The 19,035-nt window shown below is 39.7% G+C and overlaps 1 protein-coding gene across 3 annotated transcripts in view; it reads left to right on the top strand.

Moving 5' to 3' along the window:
• The window catches only part of POLA1 (DNA polymerase alpha 1, catalytic subunit), a 315,435-nt gene that overhangs the window by 101,107 nt on the left and 195,293 nt on the right, over window positions 1-19,035 (top strand). For all 3 annotated transcript variants that reach the window (XM_075913285.2, XM_075913286.2, XM_075913287.2), the window contains exon 27: window positions 16,504-16,536. In XM_075913285.2, the coding sequence (XP_075769400.2) occupies window positions 16,504-16,536 (33 nt within the window). The remainder of the gene's footprint in view (window positions 1-16,503; window positions 16,537-19,035) is intronic.

Genomic DNA, 19,035 nt, shown 5'->3' with positions numbered 1-19,035 from the left:
ATCCTAATCTCTTGGTTTTTTGCCATTAATAAATCCACATCCCATGGTACATTGTATAGTGAAACCAAGTGAGTTGGTCTCTTCAGTTATGGAGTCAAACTGGTGTAAATTTTAAAACTATATATTTGAGAGAGTTTGTGTATTTGTCCATCTGTCTGTAAGTCTGAATGTTCAAGAACTTCTTCTAAATGTTAAGCACTAGGACCACCAGCTTTGGTATGTAGCTTCCTCTTACATAAGTTAAAGCAAGGTAATGATTTGGTTCTACCAGGACAGTGGGATGTGTCTGGAATTTGATTGTTTCTCATAAAATGGAAAAGAAGGGGTTTGGTAGGAGGGACAATTATACTGTAGAATGACCATACAGGGCAGCAAGGGACAGCTGTAACCCCGTTGGGCCGGGAGGGGTGGAGAAAGGAACAGCTACCTACTATATATTTCAGAGAGTTTCTTTATTTGTCTGCTTTTCTGTGTGCCTGTCTGCGCCACTGCAGTGGTCATGGTGCTTTTCACCTGGCCCCATGCTGCTGCAGGGAAAGAGGGCTAGAGTAGTCCTCTCTCCCTGGGGCAGTCTGCATACTGAACTGATCCTCAGCTCCACCCCAGAGCAATGACTGAAATGAAGACAAACACGACTGATTTGAGTTAGGGACCCAAGCAATTAAAGTTGGGTGAGTTAGGGGATTTACCTAGTGGCTGATGGTTTTCAAAGCAGTGCAGAAATGTAACTACCTTTCCATTAATGTTAATTAAAAATGTTAGGTTAACAGCTCTGTTCCGCCTCTGAAAATTTGTCATTGTCTTCAGTTACGTTCTTAATTATCTTTCTGATCAACACTACTATGTTACTCTTGTACCAACCAGCCTCATACTCACTGCATTTATACTAACTACAGGCAAATTGACATTTCTTTCTGAAATAGAACTTTTATGTAAAACATAGTTTTTAATTTACTTCATACATATATAATACTGTGCTGGAAACAAAGGGTTTGTCACAGTATGTGTTTTTCAAAAGTGTTCTTTTCTTATGTAAGGAATTTGTACAAAATATATTATGTTTTTTCCTATTATGAATCCACACATTAAGGAAAAATCTTGAGGTTTAAAAATATATTCTAGAAAGGTAATCTAGGATAGAACCAAATGTCATGGAAATACTAGGCTTTGAATAACCTTATAGAAATAGTAGGTCTGCGGCTGGCACCAAGTTGAATGTTGATCTCCCTGGCCTTGTAGTATGCCTGATTCAGTTTGTTTGCTTTCATATATTACTACTGCTATTGGATCCATTCTCCTGCTTCTCCCATTTTTACAGGTGGCCCAGAGTTGTACTTGCACAGCCTCTTCTTTCAAAAGACCCACAAGATTCTCTATGTACTCCAAGCTGAAACATGTCTGGAGCATATTGTGATAAGTTAGACCTGATGAACTTTTAGATATCACTGAGTTTACTTGTTCTGCCAGCCTGAGTCCCCTATACCTTGTCTTGCTAGGGCTGGCACACAAGCCTTTTCCCAAGCACACAAGCAGAGGCACACCCAACTGCAGAATGAAGACACTGAGATCAGCTATGGGAAGGCTCCATTTTAGGAACTTGTCACAGTACCCACTAGTGCACCTCTCTTGAAGTGCAAACCCAAAATTATATGAAATTTGCCCCCCTCCCTCAATGTAGAGGAAGATGTGCACAACTTGCTGCCTCCCCCTAGCTGGAAATTAAATAAACTGGGTTACATTATTAACAAGTAATATATTTATTAACCGCAAAAAGTATGTTTTAAGTCATTACAGGGGTAGCAAACAGAACAAAGCAGATTACTAATACAAAGCATACAAACTAAAGCAATTGGTTACAAATAATAATCCTCTTCCTACTTATTGTTTTAGGTAGATTTCTTCACAGGCCAGCGTTCCCCACCTCCCTACCCCACTCTTTGAGTTGAAGTCCTTTTCTCCCCCCCCCCCCCAGTGTGTTCAAGTATCTCTTTGAGAGGGGAGGCGGAAGACAAGAAAATTGAAAACCTTGATTGTTTCCCACTACCCCTTATATAGGATTTTCATAAGGGGGATATCCTTTATTTGCTTTCCCCCCACCTCCCAATGGAATATTCAACAGTCCAAAATTGAAGTTAGTATCAGGTGTCCAGGTCACCTGACTTTGTACCATCACAGTATCCATGAGTCAGTGATAATATGGAGCATCTGCATGAAGGCCAAGCCATTTCTGGCCTTTTCATTGTTGTACCTGAAGTGTTAGCAAGAGGCATCATCCAAAGTGGCATAGTTGAAATACAGATACATAATCAGTATTCCATACTTCAGATTCAAAAATGATACATACATACAAGTAGGATAATCATATTCAGTAAATCATATCCTTTCCAAAGATACCTTCTGTGAATTACTTGCATAAAGTACATGTCATGGAGTGCAGTGTCTCACACACACAGCTGGCATGGGTTAGATAGGCCTATGAATGCAACAGTGGAGAGCTGCTCAATGTGCTCACCAATTTGAACAATCAGCTTAAAGCATTTAAAAAAATATGTAAAGCTTTAAAGGGAAAGGTGTTCTTCCGGTCTTTGCGACCCATGGGCAGTGGCATTCATTGACCAGAGTTTTCAGTGCTAGGCTTATGGGACAGCTGCTTTTGGATATTTAGGATGGACATAAGTAACATAGTGTCTATACTGGTGCTGGGCAATCTCAACACTGCTTAGGTTGGTGGTGTTACTGCGTTTCTATAATAGGGTGCCTACATTGGTGAGAGAGAAATTTAAATGTAGACACATGCACAACTGGTTTACATCAACCAGTCCTAAATTATGTAACCAAATAAGTTTTGTCCTCTTTTCAGTTTGATCAGGTGGTATAATTGGTGCATTAATCTTCCATTTGTTTTGAGCCATTGCTCTAGAATTGGACTATTCTTTTTTTAGTTGCGGGTTAACGGCAGCATAGGAACTACTTGCCAATGAGAAATTGTTTCATGATTTCTTTTTGTGTGACCATTTTTCTATGAAGCCTGGAAGGATTACCAAAGGATCATTTAGTAATAAATACTCATTAATTTGTGATATTTAGTTACAAAGTGCATCCCAGTATTTTCTAATAACTGGATGGAACTGATGAGAGACATTGGGCCTACAAATATACCCAAATTGTGAGCTCAACTGTAAAACTAAGTAAAAGTTCATAAGGTGTTACAATAACCTATAATAATAAATGTTGATGGGAAAATATATGAATGGGAGACAGTATAACTAAATTAGTCTGAACAAAAAAAAGGTTAAATTCTTATTAATTAGGATTGTGTGGGAATTATATTTGTTAAAACAGGAGATATAGGCACATAAGCAATGAATTAGTATGTCAGACACTAGGTTTAATTGGTGGAGAACATGAGAAGATGGACTGTTCCACCCATCTCTCCCTGTTGGGGTTCTTAAAAGTGATTTTATGGGGAAGTATAAAAGCAAAAACAATTGAAAGAACAGACAGAGGCTACTAAAGCAAGCTTCACATCATGGCTGTGACCCCAGGCCTTCATCATCTTGATCTGAAAAAATGTCCTGGCCAGACAAGGCTTGAAAGAGATGGGGGCCAGATAGCCCTTATCAGCTCTAGCTGAATCCTAAACCCTGCTTTGGATGAAAGGACTCCAGCAGCAACAGGAGCTTCTGCTTATCTCATCTAATCTTTACTCTTTTGTTCTAAAAAGGACAGTTATTACTGTCTTTGATACTACGTAAGGGACTGAGAACAGGCGTTTTCCTTATTATCGCCATCTCTAAGGGAAAAAAGTAATAAGGCTTTCTTTTTAACATTTCTTGTTTAGTGCTTTACGTTTCAAATGCTTTAACTGTTTTTTTTTCTGTATCTATAATAAAAGGTTGGAAGGATTTCTGATGGTATTTGCCATACTAGAAAGTAGGATGAGTTCTCTGTACGCCAAACCTCAGACTTTGTTTAAGACTGTTTGCTGTTTATCAGTGGGTGGGTTGTATGAAAACCTTTGGCCCATTTATTCCTAAATTAATCTAAATTAATATGGCAAGTACCACTGAAACGACATCTTAGAGACATTTTAATTTATCATCCACAGGCTGAGATTGCTGTGCTTTTCCAGATCAAACTCCATTCTTCGGGGTTTTATCTGGATCCTTTCCCCAGAATGTCCTAAATGAACCTTCCTCCCCCCTATTTTATTAGGAAAATTATCTGCAAACACTGATTATAAACTAATCATTTTTAATAGGTTAGACTCCATTGCTTCGATACAAATTAGCCTTCTAGAAAAGTTGCTTTATACCAAAAAGCTGAAAAATATAATGCCTTAATTGAAAATACTTGTACCATATGAGAGGGAGCCAGTCACTCTTGATAACTAAGTAAGCTAGAAAAGTTTCTTTGCCAAACAGCCGGCCAACCATTTGCGAGGGCCATGGAATACCCTCTTTAAAGTGCTCTGTTTCATGGTTTGGATTCAGATCTTGATTATTTGCAGTGTGGAAAAATACTTATTTTATGTGTAATTCTGTCTCTTAAATAAGCTTCTTGGCTGTTAAAGATTTGAATTCCCAACTATTTTATAGAATTTGTTGAAAGGTTTTCTGGAGGAGTGACTTCTCAGAGTCTGGAAATTTTATAGCTAACACTTCACATTTGGCATATTTTACTTTATATACAGATTCTTTCCCAAATTCATGCATTTCTTTCAATACTAATATTAGGTGACTATTTGGTATAGATTAAAAGATTATATCCTCTGCCTATAAAGCTTTTCTGATGTGTTCCTGGAAGTTTTATGTCCTTGATATTGGCATTGTTCTGTATCATCTATGCAAATTGCTATATGGCCAGTGCAAAAAGTAAGGAGATGATGGACATCCTGCCTAGACCTTCTGTGTACTTGGAACAGAGAAAATGTAATCCCATTAATTTGCATAGCTACTTAATTTGCATAACTACTTTGGGACTGGTGTAAAGAGCAGTTATCTGTTTCAGAATCTAACGGAAGGGAGTGAATGTCCATATGGGACAGAACTTAGAAAGTTCCATTCTATTCAACCACAAGTTTTCTCTGTGTCAAATGATATTAGAGGAAATGGGTATTTTTTTGATCTGGCATTGTGGATGATTCCAAATTCTCATCAACCATTGCTTGATATTTGCCTGTCTTTGGTGGGCTCATGTAACTTTTGGCTGATGTATTGTAAGGACAGTAGTTATCATTCCACATACTACTTTCAAGAGGTATGTTTTTCCTGTCCATTTTCACTTCAGTGGTATTTCTACTTAGGTTACTGCAGTATAGAATACTGGAGTTAAATACAGTAGCACCTCAGAATTCTGAACACTGGGGTTACAAACTGACCAATCAATTATATACCTCCTTGGAACCAGCAGTACAAAATTAGGCAACAGCAGAAACAAAGCAAGCCCCAAAAGCCAGTACAGTACTTGAGTAAAAGTAAACAAGTTTAAAATGGGAGGGGCGGGGGGAGAGAAAGCAGTTGTTTTTTCCTGCATAGTAAAGTTTCAAAGCTGCATTCAAAGCCAATGTTCAGTGGTAAACTCTTGGGCCATGTCTGCACTAAATGGAAGATCACCGCTGCTGCGATTGTTCTTCCAGAGTTTGATTTAGTGCGTCTTAAGACACCCCTGCCAGCTGCTGTACTCCTGCTTGTGTGAGGAGTAAGGGAAGCTAATGGGAGCATTTTCTCCTGTTGGCCTCCCACAGTGGGGACGGTAGAGAAATGTGAAACATGGTATGCCGATTCCAGTTATGTAATTAAAGTAGGTTGAGTTGCATATCTTGCTTTGACGTTCCATATGTGTGTAGACCTGGCCTTGAAAAAATGACCATAAAGTTTTGGTAGAGTTACGAGCAATCTCCATTCCCAAGGTGTTTGTAACTTTAAGGTTCTGCTATTGCAGGAAAATAGAATGTTTTCCTTCACTTCAAAGTAGAGTTCTGTGGACTTAGCTCCAGGGTGGGCTTATAGATCATTGTTCTATATCTTTGGAACCGGTAGCATGTCTAGTTCCCTTGGTTCTCATGTGGATTAGTAAATTGACCAGTAGTCTGAGAGACTGTTCTTCCAATTTATGTGTCTGCCTGTCAGTTGCTTTTAGAGGGAAAGGAACCTGTTAATAAGGATGACTGAAGGTGTTATCAGAAAATAATTTCACCACTGTCGAAACAAATACACAAGGTGGACAAGCTCTCGTATACACTAGATATCTGTAAGATAACTAGTTTTTGTAGGTTCACTGTCTATTCCACCAAATCTGTAGCTTAGATACAGGAAGAGAAAATCTTGATATCTTCATGTCAGTATTCCACCATTATCGTATCAAACTGATTTCTCCTCTGGCACATTCTTGTGAGAGCACTGTGGTCCTTAAATAATGTAACTTATGTTGTTATAGCACTAGAGGCCAAGGAAAAAGTAAAACTATTCTTTATATATTTTCATTTACATTCTTACCCTTGTGAAGTCATATCACCACTCGTTTCTTAGAGAGAGATCTATAGAAGAACCAAAATAGAAATTTTTTTTGACTGATTATGTCTTTTCAGGGATTAATAATTAAGGTCAGAATTTCTTGGTCAAGATGTAGCCAAGGTCCACATTATAGAAGTAGTTGTAGTAGTAGTAATTTTTAATAATAAGCAAATAAAATGATTTACGGTCTCTTCAATATCACTTGGTAATCCCAATTTGACTAGTGATCCTCCTATAGACTAACCCTATACTCTTCTGTCCCACCCATAAAATTTAAATATTGAAGGGATTAACAGAGCATAAGCATATTCTTAGTACATGCTTTGAAGTTCAATTTGCATGTAAAGGAGAAATGAAGTTGAAGTAGAATTTCAGATATTCATTGTACTGTGAGGTTCACAAGGGGATTGAAGTGTTGTATGAGAAGGGATCCTAGAAATCCAAAGGCAGAATTTGCATTTTTACAATCTTTCATTATTATATTTGTGAAAAATAAAAACAAAACCAGATACCAACTATTGCCTAAATTTTACTGAAATGTAGGAGTGACCATATTCTCAGAGTATAAATGGGACACCGAGGGCTGACAGCTTTAGCCAAGGCACCTAGGGCTGGTCATTGTTGCTGTGTCTCTCCTGAATGTTATTCTGCACACCTTCCCCTCCCCCCGACATTACAGGGTACGAGCGTGCCCCACTTTTTTTTTTTTTTTTTTCAAAATGAGCATTTGATCATTAATTGGCAAAAGCATATGGGACAAATGCCCAGTTTTGCCAAAAAAGTCAGGACACTTGGGACAGGGCTTTAAAATGGGATTGTCCTGGCCAAAACAGGAAATATGCTCAGCCTTGTTCAACTGATACCTCTGTATATTGTGAATAAGGAAACTAATGTCCAACATTTAATTTCAATTGTGTAAAAGCATGGATTTTTATGTTTCTGATAGAGATTTTTTTAAAATAAAAAAGTGATCCCTGTTTGTGAGCAGAAAAAGAAAAAAGCAGGGCTGAACAGGTTGTGAAGCAATATGTTCTTCTGTTCTGGATCCCCTAAAATAGGGGTCAATCCAGTTGCAATGAGTAGTCTGTATTAATCACAGAACGGAAACCAACAAGTAATGCATTTTCTATTCTGTGCCTTCTTTTTTCTTCATCTTCCCAACCTCACTACACCCCTCCCTCTCGTCAGTATGCAGTTCTGAAAAACTCTTAATGATTGATATGATAGCAGTGCTGTCATTCTTTTTAACAAAAGTCATTTTTGTTCTAGGTATTTTAATAGAGTCCCATTAGAGATGTATTGCTGACTGAAATATTGGTATGAAGGGCTCTCACTGAGCGGAGCCCAGGAATTAAGAAGTCAGAAAATCGGTTGCTGTATTGCAAAAGACCCTTATGTGACACAGAATCTCCTGATTGGGGGGATCATTACTGCTATTATGACTCGACTTGCGTAGGAATTTTAAATTTCATCTGAATGTCAGTAATAACCCTCTTAGCAAATTATCCTGAATAAAATCACGAAGGCATTTTCTATAATAGGTGTTGAATTACTGGATAGATTTGCTAATTAAATACTCTTTGTTCTGCTGCAGTTGACATTACAGGGTAAGAGCTTGAACAATTATTCTCAACAGCTGTACTTTGTTAAGGGAAAAATTAACCACAAAGTTTATTATTTTTTACACTTGAAGTTGGCAGATTTTTTTGAAATGTGCTTGAAAAAAATTCCATCATCCAATTGGTAATGAGAAGATATATATGCAGGTGTTGCTGTGAAATCAGATAACTGCAGACTGCCTTATTAATGAATTTAGTAAGCCTTAATAGCCTTCTGTTTTCTAGCTGTTGGCACTTGTAAGTGATCCTCTGTCATAATGGGTAATATTAACATACATGCCTGTTACCTGATGAACCTAACTTGTCTGTGACCCTCTTATAATTGGAAAATGTTCTTTGCATGGTCAAATTTTTTTGTTTAATAGGGGATAATCCTATCAGAAAGTGTGCTATTTTTCTAAGGTTACTGGGTTACATTATACCTGGGCATAAAAATCTTCCTAGACTTAAGATGTCTCATTTTTGTGTATGTGTTTAAACAAGGATTTCTATTTATTTTCACATTATATTAATGTTACCCCTTCTATGTAAGAATGCACTTACTTTGGATATTTTTATCCATCTTCTTTTTATTCAAGAAAAAGAACAAAACAGGAAAATTAAAATAATGGTGTTTGTTTGTGAAAGAAGTCTTGGCCCTTACATGGCAATATACATATTCATTATACTTTACAAACTTAAACCCTTGTGAGGGAAGTAGGTAGGTAAGCTGTGGTACAGCATCATCTGAGTCATACAGAAGTGAATAAGGGAAGTATTTGGGGATAATATGTGTGTGATGAAGTGGTTTTTATCCACAATAGTTTGTCTAAAGAAATCTGTTAGGGTATGTCTACACTACCACCCTAGTTTGAACTAGGGTGGTAATGTAGGCAACCGGAGTTGCAAATGAAGCCCGGGATTTGAATTTCCCGGGCTTCATTTGCATAAAGCCGGGCGTCGCCATTTTTAAATGTCCGCTAGTGCGGACTCCATGCCGCGTGGCTACATGCGGCACGGACTAGATAGTTCGGACTAGGCTTCCTAGTCCGAACTACCGTTACTCCTCATTTCACGAGGAGTAATGGTAGTTCGGACTAGGAGTCCGCACTAGCGGACATTTAAAAATGGCGGTGCCTGGCTTTATGCAAATGAAGCCCGGGAAATTCAAATCCCAGGCTTCATTTGCAACTCCGGTTGCCTACATTACCACCCTAGTTCGAACTAGGGTGGTAGTGTAGACATACCCTTAGTCTTTAAGATCCCACAGGACTCCTCGTTGTTTTTACAGATACAGACTTATATGACTACCCCTCTCTGACTTAACCCTGTTATGTTTTAGAACTTCTAATTGTGTTTGATTGGCATATCTGACAGTGTTGTTTCTAAAATATGTAATGCTGTGTTTATAGTAGACATTTTATTACACTGAAATTTTTACCACTACAGTATTGTAATCCACTTGTGGTAGCAAAGGTCAGATGTAGACTGGAATGTGCAGTGGAGATGGGCTTGTGTTCATTGTGTTCAGGTTGGTTATTCCTGTATGTTAGCTGGGAAGAAGTTTGTTTCTCTTTATTGTTATAGGATTCAAAGACTTGAGGTTGGATTTGAAATGTAGAAAAGAGATGTGTTTTTAACAGGAGTTATTAGCTGGGAAGTAGTGGTTGTTAATGACTGGGTGTTAATTTTGTGTTAGAATTAAGGTTGCATGTGAACCATTAATTATGCATTTTCAAACTTGCAAAAATATTTTACTTTAATTTTGCTATAGAATTTCATATCTATCAAATGTATTTTCTCATCTAACTGACATTTTAGTATCATCTTTTTTTCCCTTTTACTAGTACTCTCAGCACTTTCATGTAAGGTGTGTGTATTAGGGATGTTAAAAAGCAGTTAATTGGGTAACCATGTAACCACTAAAAATCTTAGTGGCTACATGCTACAGGCTCCCCAGTGTGCACCAGGAGCCAGCTCCCAGCCCCGCTCCTAGGGAGCTGGCTTCCTCCTCTCACTGCAGACTCTGCTTAAAGAGCCAGCAGCACAATGTGGCAGCTAACTTCCTGGGATCCAGTGTATAACTCTTACAGAATCCAATAAGCTCATGCTTATTAGTTAACTGTTTAAATGATTACATTATTACATCGCTAGCGTGTATATGGTTGTGGTTTTTTGTTGTTGTTGAGAGGTGTCGGGGAATCTTGTTATTTTTTTATCAAGTTGTTTAGAAAGAGTACGGTTACCCCTCTTTTGTAGAACTACTGTTCTTTTCTTTGGGATTGATTTTTTTCATATATTATGTTAACCATCATATCTTTCTCTCAAGCGAATTAGATAGCAATTTTGTGTAAGAGAAAATATAACTGGTATATTAAAAATCATGCTGAATAATTTATAGTTCAGTTGCTGTCAAATTGGGAGAAAGCATGAATGGCATACCAGAGAAAACCTTTCTGGGTTCCATGCTTGAGGAGATTTTCATTAATGACTTTGAGGACAGAATACAGTGTGGCAATCAAGTGTGCTGATATTACAAAACTGAGAGAAATTGCAAATGCTTGGGAAGAGTGAAAATAAAGCTTTCTTGATAAATTGGAGAAATAGATTAAAATCAGTTTTGATTCAGAAAAGATCCTTGTTTAATAGTTCATGTAATAGTGATAAAATATACAAATATGAAATAAGGGAGATTTGTATAGGCAGTAGTTTCTCAGATTTCAAAGTTTAATAATCAGAAAAAAGTCAATTCTACAATAGTCATTCTGCCACCTTTTGCCATATCTCCCTCCAAAATTGCAAGAGCTATATTCAGTTATTCAAATAAGTACAGAAATTATTTTGCCCCACTCAGCACTAGTTGGCTTGTAATTTGGATACAGCATGTTGTTAAAAGAGTTAAATTGTAAAAAGTTTTATTTGAAGAGCTCACAGAGAAGAGGTTTTTTTAAAAGAGGTGATAAAAAGTTTAAAATAGAAGACAAAATAATCAAGCACTCATATTTGCTGTAAAAAAGTTTGAGACACACAACTCATATAAATTACTAGAGGATTTACCTGGCAATATTCCAGATGTGGCTTCACCAGTGCCGAATAAAGGGGAATAATAATTTCTCTAGATCTGCTGACAGTGTTCCTCCTAATGCAGCTTAATATGCCATTAGCTTTCTTGGCTACAAAGGCACACAGTTGACTCATATCCAGCTTCTCATCCACTGTAATTCCCAAGTCCTTTTCTGAAGAATTACTGCTTAGCCAGTTGATCTCCAGCCTGTAGCAGTGCTTGAGATTCTTCTGTCCCAAGTGCAGGACTCTTCATTTGTCCTTGTTGAACCTCATCAGATTTCTTTTGGCCCAATCCTCCAATTTGTCTAGGTAAGAAAGAGGTATGAAATAAAAAAAGTTTAGGAACCTGAAGTTCCTGCATGTTCAGACGTGTTCCTTTCATCATAAGAACATAAGAATGGCCATACTGGTCAGACCAAAGGTCCGTCTAGCCCAATATCCTGTCTGCCAACAGTGGCCAGTGCCAGGTGCCTCAGAGGGGGTGAACCGAAGACCATGAATAAAGCAATTTGGCTCCTGCCATCCTTCTCCAGTCTTTGGCAAACAGAGGCCGGGGCACCATTCCTTACCACCTGGCTAATAGCCTTTTATGGAGCTAACCTCCATGAATTTCTCTACCTCTTTTTTAAACTCCGTTATAGTCTTAGCCATCACAGCCTCCTTTGGCAAGGAGTTCCACAGGTTGACTGCACTGTGTGAAGAAGAACTTAATAAGTTTTAAACCTGCTACCCATTAATTTCATTTGGTGTCCTCTAGTTCTTATACTATGGGAACAAGTAAATAACTTTTCTTTATTCACCATCTCCACACCACTTGTGATTTTATATACCTCTAGTATATGCCCCCTCAGTCTCCTCTTTTCTAAACTGAAAAGTCCCAGTCTCTTTAGCCTCTCCTCATGTGGGACCCGTTCCAAATCCCTAATCATTTTAGTTGCTCTTTTCTGAACCTTTTCTAATTCCAAAATATCTTTTTTGAGGTGAGGATACCACATCTGTTCACAGTATTCAAGATGTGCTCGTACTATAGTTTTATATAGTGGCAGTAAGATATCCTTTGTCTTATTTTCTATCCCTTTTTTAATAATTCCTAGCGTCCGATTTGCTTTTTTGACTGCTGCTGCATACTGCATGGTCCTTACTGCTATATGCTTATTAGAGTATGGAATTACTATCCATAGTGATTTTATGGAACATGTTGATTCATTTAAGATTTTTACTTCCTTTGATTCTACATTATCTTTCACACATAGTGCCACTCTGCCACCCGCATGACCTATTCTGTCCTTCTGATATATTTTATATTGTGTCCCACTGATTGTCCTCATTCCACCAGGTTTCTGTGATGCCTATTATGTCACTCTCCTCCTTTAATAGTAGGTACCCTAGTTCACTCATCTTATTATTTAGACTTCTAATATTTGTGTAGAAGCACTTTAAAAAATTGCCACTGTTTATTTGTCTGCTCTTCCCTGATGTATTAGATTCTTGTACATGTGATTGTTTCTTGTCTGATCTGGCCCATACTTTATCGCCTCCTCTCTTTCTGACTAAAACCTAGACAATCTCCATCTATGGATTTTCCTCTAAGGGAAGTCTTGGTCCAATCCATGTGCTCGTCCACACCAATCGGCTTTCCCCCATCTCTAGTTTAAAAACTGCTCTACGACCTTTTTTAATGTTTAGTGCTAGCAGTCTGTCTCCACCTTGGTTTAGGTGGAGCCCATCCTTCTTGTGTAGGCTCCCCCTCTCCCAAAAGTGTCCCCAGTTCCTAATAAATCTAAACCCCTCCTCCCTACACTATTGTCTCATCCATGTATTGAGACTTGAAGATCTGTCTGCCTACCTGGCCCTGCATGTGGAATAGGAAGCATTTCTGAGAATGCCACCATAGAGGTCCTGGATTTCAGTCTCTTTCCTAGCAGCCTAAATTTGGCCTCCAGGATATCTCTCCTACCCTTCCCCATGTCATTGGTACCTACATGTACCACAACCATTGGCTCTTCCCCAGCACTACACATAAATCTATCTAGATGCCTCGAGAGATCCACAACCTTCGCACCAGGCAGGCAAGTCACCATATGGTTCTCCCAGTCATCACAAACCCAACTATCTATGTTTCTAATGATCGAATCACCCACTACTAACACCTGCCTCTTTCTAACAGCTGACGTTCCCTCCCCCGGAAAGGTATCCTCAGTGCGAGAGGATACCATAACATCCTTTGGAAGGAGGGTCACAACTATGGGATGGTTTCCCTCTGTTCTCAGTGACTGCTCTCTTCCCCTGAGCCTTTCATCCTCCTTAACAGCACTGGGGCTGTCAGACTGGAGGCGGGACGGTACTACAGTGTCCCGGAAAGCCTCATCAACGTACAAGCTCCTCCAGGTCAGCCACCCTGGCTTCCAAAGCCCGAATTTGGTCTCTGAAGGTCAGTTGCTCCTTGCACTGGGTGCACACATATGCCACCCACTCACCAGGCAGGTAATCATACATGTTACACTTGACGCAATAAACAGGATAGCCCCCACTCTGTTGCTGGGCTTCTGTCTGCATTTTCTCCTATAAATAAATTTGATTATAGACAGAGTTTTTATTTAAGGGTATGTCTAGACTACATGGCTCCGTCGACGGAGCCATGTAGATGAGTTTACTAGACATAGGAAAATGGAGCGCGATTAAAATAATTGCAGCTTCATTTACATCAAAGTAACTAGCGCCCTCTAAGCATCCTGTCTAAACTCCCCTCTCAAAACTCCCTTCTGTTAGCAATCGCCCTGGTCGCCCCCTCGCAGGGTTTATAAAGCTCTGACCTTCCTGATAGCTCCTCCCTCTGGCTACAGCTCAACCAATGAGCAGAGAGTTTTAGATTTCAAATCCTAATTAAGGCTCACAGCTTACAACTACCAGCCTGGGCACACGGTCTTTCAAAACAAACAAACAGCTCAGCACTTAAAACTCCAAACAAACAGACAAACACAAGCCCAGAACCCACAAACACAAACACCCACACACTCCAGTCAGCCACTTATCCCAATCATAGAATCATAGAACCATAGAGCTGGAAGAGACCTCAGAAGGTCATCAAGTCCAGCCTCCTGCTCTAGGCAGGACCAACCCCAATTGAATCATCTCAGCCAGGGCTTTGTCAAGCCAAGACTTAGAATCTCCATCCCTAGAGGTTTTTACTACCTCCCTAGAGAACCCATTCCAGTGCTTCACCGCCCTCCTAGTGAACTAGTTTTTCCCAATATCCAATCTAGACCTTCCCCACTGTAACGTGAGACCATTGCTCCTTGTTCTGCCATCTGTCACCACTGAGGACAGCCTCTCTCCATCCTCTTGGGTACCTCCCTTCAGGAAGCTGAAGGCTGCTATCAAATCCCCCCTCACTCTTCTCTTCTGCAGACTAAATAAGCCCAGATCCCTCAGCCTTTTCTCATAGGTCAAGTGCTCCAGCCCCTTAATCATTTTGGTTGCCCTCTGCTGGACCCTCTCCAATGCGTCCACATCCTTTTTGTAGTGTGGGGCCCAGAATTGGACTGGACTTTCTTCTATCCCACAAGATGTCAGGACTTTTAGCTCATTCTGAGTCTGTCTGTCAGCAATCAGTGCCTTCCATTCTCTTACAGAAGGCAACTCTATCTTTATTTATGCAACAATAATTACATTGCTAAAGTAATTATATTGGACATTGGTGAGGCAATGATCTCAGGCCCTTTCCGTTGCTTTTAAATAATCATTATACCTTACTTCAGGCCTCTTATGCAGTTGCAGCTGTGAAGACAGCAGTATTACAACTGCATTCTTGCACCCCCCCCCCCCAACCTCCTTCTGTGTGAATACTTCTTACCAGTCACCCACAAACTCAGAAAAAATGCAAGCTAATTACCTGTAATTGGAGGTTCTTTGAGATGTGTGGTGCCTATTAGAGATGTGAATTGGTAACTGGTTAACAGGTACCTGGGAGCAGCCTCCCCAACCACGTGTGGAGAGCTGCTCCAGACCTGGGGGTAGCTGGACTCCCAGCCCAGCAGCCCTCCTCTCCCACTCTACCTCGTACAAGCCTACTGACTCCCATCACGCACAGGCTGAGGGCGAGCAGCCCCCTGGGGCTGAAGCAGCCTCTAACCACGGCATGAGAGCCACTCTAGCCTGGCTGTGGTGAGCAAGGGGGCCATTTTAGCCCACTGGGCTGGAATATCCCTCCCTGCCCCGTTTAATCAGTTATCTGATTAAACTTAACATTTAACCTGTTGACTAATTAAACAAGATTTTTACATCCCTGTTCCCTCTCTGCATTCCATTGGCCACCATCCTTCCTGTCTGCTTTAGATCTTTTCTAATTTGTGGGAAGAGGAGGAACTGGAAAGGCATCGGCCTGTGCGGTGCTTACTGCCCTGGGTTTACCGTATGAGGAGAGCAACTATACAGCTGAGGACCAGCAGACACTATTTGGTATAAATCTTTGGACTCAGATGCATGGAGTGTGTGGGCACCTGTGTATGCAATTCACATTAGGACCGTGCATCTCAAAGAATCTCCAATTAAATGTAAGCAAGCGTTAGAGATGTAATAGTGTAGTTGTTTAACTGATAAGCAAAAGCTTATAGGTTAATGCTATAGACTACACACACACGCATACATTTTATTAGCAGGCTGGTCAGCAACCTAGCTCAGTCCTGGCTTGTGCCGGGTCTGGGACCAACCTCTACTGTGGCTCTGCATTTAACGTGTATTAGGAGCTAGGCTGGCAAGCAGCTTGGCTCAGTTCTGGCTCATGCCGGGTCCGGGAGCACAGACACATGGGACGGGAGCCCCCAGATAGGGGCTGCTGCCACCCCACACTGCTGCCTCTTATCACAGGCAGCAGCATGGGGCAACATGCAGCTGGTCTGCAAGGGGAGATGGTTTTTAAACTGTCTTCCCTCACAGACCAGCTCATACTGCTGCCTCTGATACAGAGGTAGCAGCAAGGAGTGTCAGGGGGCTCCTTGCAAGTGGGGCTGGACCATACTGGCTGCTGGCCCCACCCATGGGTACTATAGAGTAGTCGACTAACTGATAAGAATTCATGAGGTTACTCAACTGTTCAGTTAACTGATATTTAACATCCCTAGCAAGCACCAATTAATACTAGATGAGTCAATGATTTTTGTTCTTATTATGATTATTGGGGTGGCTATATGTATTACCAGAAGAGACAAATAGTTAGCTTCATATTTTGAAAGCCATAAGCATTTGGAATTAACTGACATGTTCTCATATGTTAACTTGTAATTTATATCTTACATTAATTAATCTGTGATCATTTTTTATTTCAGATTTTGATGCATACTAAGGAGATGGTGCAGAAGGTAATGCCGAACATTTTCATTATACGACAACTCTTATGTAGTACACTCAATGACATTTTTTATTCTAAGAAAATTGTAACCCAAACAAACTTGAAATCACTTCTTCGTATGCCTACTTTACAAATGTAATCCTTCCATTACAAATGTAATGGATTATAGCTATTTTTTCTTAACGCCAATGAGACCTAGCCCCTGCTTGAAGCCTGTGTGAGAGTGTTTCAAGCAAATTAGCAACAGTGCTAATTAGAGTTTACTCATAGGCCTGTTACAGTCTGTTCTAGTGTTTTACTATAATTTTGGCTCCCTTTTTATTCTATTATACGTTAATTATATGCTATTTGGAATTTAATATGGATTTGTTTAACTGTACTGACCTCTCCCACCACTACGTACATCTGATCTTTGTCAAGGTGATAGTATCTGGACTTACTGTTAATCCTGAATATCTGGATAGCAGTAATGGTAATAGTTGCCTCCTTTTAGTCACCTTGCTGGGAAATTATGACTATCTTCTATTCTTGTGAGTTTTGACCTGGATATAATTCAGTGTGGTCCCATGGTTGGTTTTTTCCCCTGCTAAAGAGGCAGGCTAATGTGCTTTGCATGAGAAGAAGCTTCTGTGTTTATCTCCAGGTACAGTTGTTCATTCTGGAAATTCAAAACAAACGAACACTCTAGTTAGATCTTTATCCAAAAGGAAAAATACATTCACTGCCAAACCTATTGGCCAATAAGGGCTACACAAAATAGGACAACTGAATCAAAGCCTAAGTCCTTTCAGAGAACATTTAAAGAGTTACCTTTTGGCCAAAGCTTTCTTAAACAAACAAAAACCAAAACAAACAAAAAAAGGTGGAAGAGAGAGAATAGTAAGCCAGATGCTAAATCTGAAAGAGGTGAAGAAAGAAGAATCTACCGTGGTTCTTAATTACTGTATCACTCAGGCAAATATGTTGGTGATGGGTTCCCTTGAAATTTTTCAGACAAGAGTCACTTCTTTTATATGATACAGATGCTTTGTTTTGTGATAGTTGCAGATGGGTTCTCCAGGACATGTCACCCTTCAAAGATGTTGGCTATAGGCAAACACACCTTGTCTGAAATAGTCTGAATGTGTCTGACAGTCTCATGGTCTTTTCTCTCTTCTCTTAACCAACCAAACTGACAGTTGATAGTAGAATAATAGACTATTAGAACTGGAAGGGTGCTCGGGAAGTCGTCAAGTCCAGTCCCCTGCTCTTACGTCAGGAACCATCTAGATCATCCCTGATAGATGTATATCCAACCTTCTCTTAAATATTTACAGTGATGGAGATTCCACAGCCTCCCTAGGCAATTTATTTCAAAGTTTTAGCCACCCTGAGAGTTAGGAAATTTTTCCTAATGTCCAATCTAAACCTCTCTTGATGCAATTTAAGCCCCATTGCTTCTTGTCCTATTATCAGAGGTCAAGGAGAACAATTTTTCTCCCTCCTCCTTGTAACACCCTTTTAGATACTTGAAAACTACTATCATGTGCCCCTCTCAATCTTCTCTTTTCCAGACTAAACATCCAATTCTTTCAGTTTTCCCTCATAGGTCATGTCTTCTAGACCTTTAATCATTTTTGTTGCTCTTCTCTGGACTTTCTCCAATTTCTTCACATTTTTCTTGAAATGTGATATCCAGAACTAGACACAATACTGCAAATAAGGCCTAATCAGTGCAGAATCATAGAATAGTAGGACTGGAAGGGACCTCGAGAGGTTGAGTCCAGTCCCCTGCTTTCATGGCCATTCACTGTTTAGACCATTCAGAATAGAGCAGAAGAATGACTTCCCATGTCTTGCTCACAAAACTCCTGTTGTTGCATCTCAGAATCACATTCTATTTATTTATTTATTTATTTATTTATTTATTTTTGGCAACAATGTTACTCTGTTGACTCCTATTTATCTTGTGGTCCACTATGTCCCCTAGTCCCCTTTCTGCAGTACTCCTTCCTAGATAGTCATTTCCCATTCTGTGTGAAACTGATTGTTCCTTCTTAAGTGGAGTACTTTGCATTTGTCCTTAGTGAATGTCATCCTGTTTACCTGAGACTATTGTTCCCTTTAAGGAAGCACAGCTTCACAGGTATTTCTTCATGCAGTACACAGGTAACATGTGGAACTCCTTGACATAGGATGTTGTGAATACCAGGAATTAAATAGGGCTCAAAAAAGATCATCTTCGTGGAAGATAGGTCCATTGACCCTTATTATCCAGAATGGGTAGGAATGGTGTTCTTAGCCTCTGTTTGTCAGAAGCTGGAAATGGATGACAGGAAAGGTATCATTCAATGACTACCGTTTCTTATTTATTTCCTTGGGGGCACCAAGCATTGGCCACTGTTGGAAGACAGGATTGTGAGCTAGATAAATCTTTGGTCTGACCCAGTATGGTCATTCTTATGTTGTTATTCAGGTTCTATGTGTGGCCCATGAGATTTTTTGTTTACTGTTGCCCATGTGCAGGGTT

The sequence above is a fragment of the Pelodiscus sinensis genome, chromosome 1, assembly GCF_052426305.1.
Source record: "Pelodiscus sinensis isolate ZL-2025 chromosome 1, ASM5242630v1, whole genome shotgun sequence".
NCBI lineage: Eukaryota > Metazoa > Chordata > Testudines > Trionychidae > Pelodiscus > Pelodiscus sinensis.
This window is presented reverse-complemented; position numbering and strand designations above follow the sequence as displayed.